The sequence below is a fragment of the Branchiostoma belcheri genome, unplaced genomic scaffold, assembly GCF_001625305.1.
Source record: "Branchiostoma belcheri isolate BF01 breed outbred unplaced genomic scaffold, Haploidv18h27 scaffold80, whole genome shotgun sequence".
NCBI classification, from domain to species: domain Eukaryota; kingdom Metazoa; phylum Chordata; class Leptocardii; order Amphioxiformes; family Branchiostomatidae; genus Branchiostoma; species Branchiostoma belcheri.
In genome coordinates this window covers 1,333,819-1,343,530 of record NW_017804465.1, presented here as the reverse complement: position 1 = coordinate 1,343,530, position 9,712 = coordinate 1,333,819, and the positions used below count along the sequence as shown (strand labels likewise).

The window sequence follows — 9,712 nt, the reverse complement described above, 5'->3', positions numbered from 1 at the left end:
GGTGCTGAATGCTATACACACACACACACACACACACACACACACACACACACACACACACAAAGACATGCACACACTCACACACACACACACAGGCATTTTTCATGGAGCCGAAACTTTGCCCTGAGAGTAACGACTGTTCACTCACCGACTTGGCAGATAAAGCGGGCCGCATTAATGCACGTGTTGGTCATCCAGAGGAAGTCTTTACCGTAGGCCTCATGACTCCTGATCTGGGCGCACTGCGGCATGATACGGGTGACGGCATGCGGAAAGTGCGGCTCTCCTTCAGCGAAGGCAGCGTACTGACAGCCGCTCCAGACCGGCGTGCCGTCACTCCACATCGGCAAGGAGTTGTTTCCCTCTTCTATACCTGTGGGGAAAAAGATATCGTGAATAATTAGCACACTGTTGTATTTAGGACCTTGCTTTGCCAAGAACTATGCTCAAGCACCATCCTCTATACCTGGGGAAGAAAAGGCATCGTGAATAATTTTATAATCATGGGGAGTGCATTCGTCCAGAATCATGCTCAGCACGGTTCTGGATACTCCACGCGTATCCAGAACCGTGCTTTATCCAGAATCATGCTCAGGTACGGTTCTGGATAGTCCACGCGTATCCAGAACCGTACTTTATCCAGAGCCATGCACAGGCACAGTTCTGGATATTCCACGAGTGCCCAGAACCTGGTGTGGCAAAATGTTCTCTCCCTGCAGACAAACTCCCCCGGCATGTTATCTCTCTATTTGCCCGATTTCTACTCTTTCCAGCCGCCTCCCGAAGCCTGGTAGAGGCTGTACTGAGCACACAAAAAGACACACAAAATGTTATAAAACGTTATTGTTTTCCATGTGCTTCCTCACCTATCCAGTATCCCCTCTGATACCCTGAGTACTGCAGGATCCCCACGATGTAGGCGTCCACTGCCGCCGTCCTGGGCATGGCGAGGGTCCCGTTCCGCTCCGCACAGTACAGCCGGGCGGCGGCGTACCCTAGCTCCATAGGGGAGAACTCGTAACACGCGTGGTTAAAGGCGATGCTCTGGTCCGGACACTGACACACGCAAACACCTGGGGGAAAGAACAAAAACTATAAAGACTCTTCTTCTTACATACATGCACAATCGTTAGATAGCTCTAAACAATGTTTAGTGTTAGATGTTCAAGGGATAGATGTAACAAGTCTCTCGTCGGGACACTGCGACACGCAAACACCTGGCATGGGGGGGAGGAACAAACCGGTACAGATTCAGCTTCTTAATCTCCAAGCAGATCTTTCGGTGGCCGCAAAAGACAGTATCCACTTGTATCAAAGCATTGGTATCCATTGGCCACCTGTGGCTTTTGGGCACTCCTCTAGCCAATGGATACTGCCTTGCCACCGTATGATCTGCTTGGATCATACGGTACTCCTGGATTCGTGAAATATTTCTTTAGGTTGGTAAGAGACTGTATAAGAAGGTTCTTCCGCCTTGAAGAAGGTGACAGACGGTCACCGGAACGCCTACTAAGATGTTAAAACTCACAGGTTCCGGAATAGAGAACCTTCTTATACACAATACTGGATTTGTAGTTACTCGTTTCTAGTAAGTCTAACAGATGTTCGTAAATATTCTAGCTATAAAGCTTGAATGCACTTAATTTGTACGAGCAATGGTCGCGTAATTTCAGACGTATTAATGTTAAGCGTACCTATATTCAGGATAACAGCCAAGGTCACTTTGGAAAAGGCCAGAAAAGAGGACGCCATCTTCGCGTCTAATCGCAAGTTCTGTCCCAAATCGCAAAAATCAGCTCTCAGACTGATAACTGGCTTAGTGGACCAGAGAGGGGACAGGTGAGACCTCATTAGTACTTCTATAACTAGATTGACCCCTGTCACATATTCAGGACATCCCCATGACCACTCCCTATCGTATTCACACCTGTGCATATCTAGTTCTATGCCTGAATGTATTAGGGTTATATATAGGATCCGGCACAGTTCTGGATAGTCTCTGCGTATCCAAGAACATAGATTTGCCTCCACACGTGTATATCCATAACTGTATCTCTGAGCATGGTTCTAGATAGCCAATTGCAAGGCCAGTACTTTCTTCTTCCTCTTCTTTTTCTCCAAATAAAGTCCATGATCTGAACCAGACGTCTGTTGCCATGGTAACTTGTGCTGGGTTAAATCATGTTGCTATTTCATAGCAGGAGGGATTTACACTCCTGTCACCATATATATGAATGTGTTTGAGTAACAGAGCAGACCTATGCGAAGGTAAACATTATGCCTTTTCTTTGCAAATGTTACCTTTCTAGTAATATAAAGATTATTTGTTATTTAGGTTGTGTTTATGTTTGTGTTTGTAGGTCACCGACCTCCAGGCGTCCCCATGATCTACAATAACCCTTCCCAGTAATACAAGACAACAATCAGTCATGTGATATCTTGTGACTAAACTCAATTTCTTGAAGAACTTTGATTAAAATGTTGACCCAAATTTTGTAAAAAGAAAGACACGGGCTTAACTAATTATGTTTAAACTCTGTAATCGAGTTATTATTTCAAGGCCACACATGTGTTCTGAAGACTGCGTCGTGTTGCTGAGTCATTTATTAGACTTGGGAATTGGGAGCAGCGCTTTTGGCAAAGATGGCGCCCTATTTTCTGGCCTTTTCCAAAGTGGCGTTGGCTATCATGCTGAATATAGGTATGCTTTATCATAAATATTGATACGTCTCAAATGATTCGACCATTGCCAGTATTAAGCTTTATAGACTTTATAAACGTATAAGTAACGACTAACCACAAATCCAGTATCGTAGTATTGTATTGTATAAGAAGGTTCTTTATCGATATATCTAGTGTTTTTCACGTCCTATGTTTCGGTGACCGTCTGTTAACTTCTTCAAGGCAGGAAGAACCTTCTTGTACAGTCTCTTGCCAACCTGGAGAAATATATCACGAATCCAGGAGTATTGTATGTGTCTGACATGTGTCTGACAGTATAGCCGGTACAACCGCCCTTCAGCGTAACACACCAGCTTCGCAGGCACGCGGCGCGGCGGCAGCTGGCTACATTACGCCGATCGACTTGTTACACCTAACCCTTGAACATCTATCTCTAAACATTTTTAAAGCTAACTAACGATTGTGCATGCATGTAAGACGAAGAGTCTGTACCGGTTTGTTCCTGCCCCATGCCAGGTGTTTGCGTGTGTCAGTGTCCGGACCAGAGCATCGCCTTTAACCACGCGTGTTACGAGTTCTCCACGGCGGAGCTGGGGTACGCCGCCGCCCGGCTGTACTGTGCGGAGCGGAACGGGACCCTCGCCATGCCCAGGACGGCGGCAGTGGACGCCTACATCGTGGGGATCCTGCAGTACTCAGGGTATCAGAACGGCTACTGGATTGGTGAGCTTAATATCCTTGCTCGAAATCTTTTTACAGTGACAGTTTCTTTCCCCGTACAGCCAAGCTTTCGAATTCCCTCCTTGACAAGTGTTTCCCACCAACCTACAATCTACAGGCTTTCGAATCAAACGTTCACCGCCATCTCTTGACATAGCCATGTTTCTCTCATATTTCTAGTTCAATGCCGACAAGTGGTTGCATAGGCCTTGCATTGAACTACTCCGTTAAAATAAGCAGATAATAGGGTGGCAAAAGACAGAATCAAAGTGGCCAGGCAGTATCCATTCGCCAGAGAGCGTATGGACCTTTCCGGGTGGAAGAGAGGTTTTTTTAATCAATTCTAACATGTAATTACAAGACGTGGTGACGGCACACTCAAGTTTTTTCAACTTATATTAATGTCGCCACCAACACAGGGGACAATAAAATACTCATTTTCACCTGAGTGAAGTGAGGAAAGTCGTGTAAAGTGCCTTTCCCAAGGGCACAAGATCGGTGGCATGTCAGGACTCGAACCCGGGACCTCTTGGTTCCGAGTCGAGCACTCTGCCGCTACGCCACACGACCCAACCCCACCCCACGAAGTTAAGAGCGGTTGGTCTGTCACAGTCTGCTTGGCATCAAAATCGTACGTACGACGAAAGTGACTGAAGACTCCACCAACAGCATATGATGTAAGTGCTCGGGTCCTACTGCAACTCTCCAGTGTACGGTCCTCCAAATGTCATGTTTTTCCCCCCGACGACACGCCTGTCTTTGCCGGCTGCCAGTACTCCGCCTTCGCCGACGGAGAGCCCAACTTTCTCTCCAAATGTAATGTTTTTTCCCTCCAAACTTCATGTTTTTTCCTCCAAATGTCATGTTTTTCCCCCTCCACAGGAATAGAGCCATCAGGAGTAGACGGAGCTCCGATGTGGGCTGACGACACGCCGGTCTTTGCCAGCTGCCAGTACTCTGCCTTTGCCGAGGGAGAGCCCAACTTTCCCTGGCTCATTAGATATCATGTTTTTATCCTCTAAATTTCCTTTTTTTTTCTTCCACAGGCATAGAGCCATCAGGCGTAGACGGTGCGCCGATGTGGGCCGACGACACGCCTGTGTTTGGCGGTCTTTGCCAGTACTCAGCGTTTGCCGAAGGAGAACCCAACTTTCCCGGTCTGACCCTGTCCCGAATGCCGCAACAGTGCGCAATGATCGGCACCGCCGCCGAGTCAGGCTTTCTGTGGGCAACTTCTACCTGCGCTTATTCGAAGCGGTTCATCTGCCAATATGGTGAGTGAACAGTTGTATCTAGAACCGTGCTTTGCCTAGAATAAGAACCATGCTCAGGCGCGGTTCTGGATAGTCCACGCGTATCCAGAACCGCGCTTTATCTAGAGATAGCACTATGCTAAGGTACGGTTCTGGATAGTCCATGCGTATCCAGAACTGTGCTTTATCTGGAGATAGAACTATGCCAAGGCACGGTTCTGGATAGTCCCGAATGCCGGAGCAGTGTGCTATGATCGGCACCGCTGCCGAGTCAGGGCAACCGACACCTGCGCTTTCTCCAAGCGGTTCATCTGCCAATATGGTGAGTAGTTGTTTTTTCCAGAACCATACTCTATCCAGAACCGTGCTTTATCCAAAACCTTGATTTATCCAGAACCGTGCTTTATCCAAAACCTTGATATATCCAGAACCGTGCTTTATATACATGTAGAGATAGAACCTCAGACACGGTTCTGGATAGTCCATGCGTTTCCAGAACCGTGCTTTATCTAGAGATAGCACTGTGCTAAGGTACGGTTCTGGATAGTCCCGAATGCCGGAACAGTGTGCTATGATCGGCACCGCTTTCTGTGGGCAACCGACACCTGCGCTTTCTCCAAGCGGTTCATCTGCCAATATGGTGAATGAGCAGTCTCCACCAGACTCCTTTGCAGGCTGAAGAAATCGTAGAAATCGGTCTAAAATGAATGTCGCTGGCCAGGGGAGTTGTCCGGCCATAGAACTGGACCCTCTATGGCCGGCCAACTCCCCTGGCCAGCGACATTCTTTTTAGACCGATTTCTGCTATTCATTCAACCTGTAAAGGGGTCTGGTGGAGACTAGTGAGTGAGCAGTTGTATCCAAAACCTAGTTTTATCTAGAAATAGATCTAGAGCCATGCGCAGATACGGTCCTGGATAGTCCACGCGTATCCAGAACCGTGCCTGTGGCAAATCTACGTTCTTGGATACGCAGAGACTATCCAGAACCTTGCCTTTCATTGTTGTTCCATTGATTCATCATTTCCAAGTTTCAAATCTGTTCAAAATGTTTAATGGCATATCATTTTTCACCACAGGAGCTGGGGACCAAGAAGACTGTTCAGGTAAGACATATATGCACGAGTAACGCATTCGATGATCATAATTGTCGAGCATTTGGGCATTGCCTTTCCAAAAAGTTGCTTAAATGACCTTACCTTTGACTTTTCTTTCATCAAAGAACTTGTGGTTGGTAATTCGGTAAATTAGGAATTTGAATTATATACATACTTGCTCCAAAGGGAACTTTAAAACATCTCTATCTACCTTTTGTAGAGAAAAAATTACTTTTATGTAGATCAGTTTGTCAGACGCAGCCATGTTTCACATGATAATTACATTTCACCTATACTATAGTATGGGTGAAATATATTGTTTTCCCTCATGTTTCTCCCCCTTCTCCTCCTCCTGCCATTTCTTTAAAGGGATTCAACTCTGCCATTTTTCAGTCGAATGATCTGAAAATTTGGAATGGGGAGGAGGAATGGGTGAAATGTGCTGTATTTGCTCTTGAGCAAATGTCGGCCTTTCTAGTCTACTTTTAAGTCACCTCTAACCACGTGTGTTGTTTCAGGAGAGGGAGGGATGGACGACCCTTTTGCATTACTGGGTGAGTGGAAATCCGTTTATTTCGTCGTCCACTTTTTTAGACATCCTGTGGTGTATCGGGTTACATCATGTTGCAATTTTATAGTAGGAGGGATTTAGACCCCTGTCACCATATATATGAATGTGTTATGAGTAAGAATTAACAGAGTAGACCATATGCGAAGGTAAACATTCTATGTATTTGCTTTACAATCGTTACGTTTCTAGTTGCTATTGTTTGTTTGTTTGTTTGTTTGTTTAGGATCTCCATAAGAGTGTATTTCACACTACTCTTCCTGGAGTCCATAGTGAATAATAAGATATGTACCATCGCACACCTGGGCATGCCCCTACTCTTTTTCGAAAGGTGTAGTGGGTTCTTTAACGTGTGGGGTGTGGCTTTTTTTAGACATCCTGTAGTGTATGTGTTGGGTTACATCATGTTGCAATTTCATAGCAGGAGGGATTTAGACTCAGCATATATATATATATGAATGTGTTTGAGTAAGAATTAATAGAGCAGACCCTAAACATGTCCCTGGTCCCATGTCCCATGTCTGTCAACTCTCCCTAAACGTCCTATCCGAGGGACGTCCCTAAAGCTAGGTACTCATTTACACCTTTCCCAAGGGCACAAGGTGGGGTTCGAACTCGGGACCTCTTGGTTCTGAGCCGAAGACGCTACCGCTACGCCACACGGCCCCACCTTATCATTGTTGTTGTTTTGTTTTGTTTTGTTTTAGACCCTGGCCTTGTCAGACCAGACGGGCGCTGAGATAGTTGTTTGTTTATATTTGTTTGTTTGTTTGTTTTAGATATTAGCCTGGTCAGACCAGACGGGCGCTGTGATAGTTGTTTGTTTATTTTTGTTTGTTTGTTTGTTTGTTTTAGATATTAGCCTGGTCAGGCCAGACGGGCGCTGTGATAGTTGTTTGTTTATTTTTGTTTGTTTGTTTGTTTTAGATATTAGCCTTGTCAGACCAGACGGGCGCTGTGATAGTTGTTTGTTTATTTTTGTTTGTTTGTTTGTTTTAGATATTAGCCTGGTCAGGCCAGACGGGCGCTGTGATAGTTGTTTGTTTATTTTTGTTTGTTTGTTTGTTTGTTTTAGATATTGGCCTGGTCAGACCAGACGGGCGCTGCGGACCAGACTTCCCTGTGCTGCCAGGAGTTCCCGGAGTGTGTGACGTCATCGGCCCGGCGCCATGTTGTTCAGCTGACGGACGGTGTGGCGATTCCGAACTCCACTGCGACTGTCCGGATTGTGTCGACTACAGTCTTGTCTTAGGTGAACATGTGTTCATCAATTTTTATTATGTTTACCAAAGGAAACATATTGTTTTTGCTCAGTTTCTTCTTCTTCTTCTCCAAACAGTGACCTATGACCTGACGAATGACGTGATTTGTTGACGTCTGTCACCATGGTGACTGGCGTTTGGTTACATAATGCTGCAATTTCATGGTCTGTTTGAAGTAGCTAGTTCTGTATAAAGTTGCCCCGTGTGAATTTCCCGTGAAGTAGCTAGTTCTGTCTAAAGTTTCCCCGTGTGAATTTCCCCTGCCCAGTTCCCGACTGCCCTCCCGGGTACCACAAGTTAAAGGACACGTGCTACGGGGCGAGGCTGGAACTGGCCAACTACACACAGGCCGAGAGAGCATGCGCAGAGGACGGCGGAACACTGGCCATGCCCAAACACCTGAAGACCGACTTCTTTCTTATAGGACTCATGATCAGGTCTGTATGGTGCTACTTTGTCGTTTTTGTGTTTCTAAAAAAAACATGTATTTGATATTTATGATTATCTGTATCTGTATATTAGTATAGGCGGTATAACCGACCTTTGGCGTAACACATCAGCTTCGCAGCCACGAGGTGCGGCGGCAGCTAGCTATATCACACCGAACGACTTGTTATACTCAATCTTTGCACATTCAATTGCAGGAGTTGTTTAAGGTTTCTAGTGACGATGCCCCAACTGTGCTTGTTGGCAAGGAGTTCCAGTCTACGATAGTTTTGGGGAAACGAGTTTTTGAACACCTCAATTCTTGGTTGATAACTCTAATATTTGAGGGCATGACTGTTTTTTGTTATGTTTACCGAAGGAAAACATATTGTTTTTACTCAATTTCCTCTTTTTCTCCAAACAATAACCTCTGACCTGGTCTGCTCTACTCCTGTCACCATATACTAGTAGTACATGTATGTGAATATGTCTGAGTAAAAATTAACAGGGCAGACCATGTCCGAAGGTAAACATTATGCATTTGCTTTGCAAATGTTACTTCTCTAGTTCTTTTCTGGTCTGAATTATGTTATACAGCATCAATGTCCCTATAGCTCCACTACGTGCTGATCTTATGAAAGATACTACTAAATTGTTGAACTCAGGGCGGCTCCCGAAGGCGACTTTTGGATCGGGATAGACGATCGGCGCTGGGAGTACAACCACATGTTCGCTGACGGAACCAGGCTGGCTGAATGTGCCTTCACTAAGTAAGAATCCATATGAAAGGGTTAGGTTTAGGATCAGGCATTGTTCTGGATAGTCTTTGCGTATCCAAGAACGTAGATTTGATCCAAGGACGATGCATACGTATGAACTATCCAGAACCGTGCCTCAGTATGCATGACATGGTTCTGGATAAAACACTGTTCTGGATAAAGCACGGTTCTGGATAAAGCACTGTTTTGGATAAAGCACATTTCCCGATAAAGCACGGTTCTGGATAAAGCACGATTCTGGATAAAGCACGGTTCTGGATAAAGCGTGGTTCTGGATAAAGCACGGTTCTGGATAAATCATAACGGTTTTGGATAACTCATGACGGTTTTGGATACAACACCAATGTTCTGTTCCCTGTGTTCAGGTGGAGTGGTGTCGCTCCGAGGGACCGGGCTCACTTCCTGAACTGCGTCATGTACCTTCCCGACGTCGGCTACTTCTGGCACGACATGAGCTGCTGGGAAAGGATGTACTTTCTATGCCAGATGGGTGAGTGGGTTTTTCAGAATTCTAAGGCTTCTCGGGTAGCCTCTACCAGGCTTCGGGAGGCGGTTGGAAAGAGTAGATAGACATTGGCCAAATAGAGAGATAACAAGACAGTACAGTTTACCAACTCCCCGGCATGTTATCTCTCTATTTGGCCAATTTCTACTCTTTCCAGGCGCCTCCCAAAGCCTGGTAGACGTTACATCTCGGGAACCAACTATACTTTTTGTGAAGGTGGAAATATTGCACAACGCACTATTATTTTTTTTCTCTTCCTGCATTTGACAGCCGTTGACAGCGTGCTTCAAATATATTATTTTTTGCCCTTTCGTTGTTATCAGGTCCAGGGATTACCGACGACTGTGAGGCTGGTAAGTGCTTTATTGACAACGATCGTACAATTGTCGTACGATCGTCGTACAATTGTCTTACGATCGTC

General features: G+C 45.6%; 2 protein-coding genes across 2 annotated transcripts in view; one reads left to right on the top strand and one right to left on the bottom strand.

The window, feature by feature from the left end:
• Positions 1-1,752, bottom strand: part of LOC109486466 — a 7,761-nt gene extending 6,009 nt beyond the window's left edge. Inside the window, exons 1-3 of the mRNA XM_019790296.1 lie at positions 1,695-1,752; positions 867-1,073; positions 149-373 (exon numbers count right to left, since the gene is read on the bottom strand). Coding sequence (XP_019645855.1) covers positions 149-373; positions 867-1,073; positions 1,695-1,752 — 490 coding nt within the window. The remainder of the gene's footprint in view (positions 1-148; positions 374-866; positions 1,074-1,694) is intronic.
• An 891-nt stretch (positions 1,753-2,643) lies between these two features.
• Positions 2,644-9,712, top strand: part of LOC109486465 (collectin-10-like) — an 8,138-nt gene continuing 1,069 nt past the window's right edge. Inside the window, exons 1-9 of the mRNA XM_019790295.1 lie at positions 2,644-2,701; positions 3,199-3,405; positions 4,449-4,676; positions 5,734-5,760; positions 7,395-7,571; positions 7,850-8,018; positions 8,673-8,777; positions 9,152-9,276; positions 9,615-9,644. Of these exons, the coding sequence (XP_019645854.1) occupies positions 2,644-2,701; positions 3,199-3,405; positions 4,449-4,676; positions 5,734-5,760; positions 7,395-7,571; positions 7,850-8,018; positions 8,673-8,777; positions 9,152-9,276; positions 9,615-9,644 (1,126 nt within the window). The remainder of the gene's footprint in view (positions 2,702-3,198; positions 3,406-4,448; positions 4,677-5,733; positions 5,761-7,394; positions 7,572-7,849; positions 8,019-8,672; positions 8,778-9,151; positions 9,277-9,614; positions 9,645-9,712) is intronic.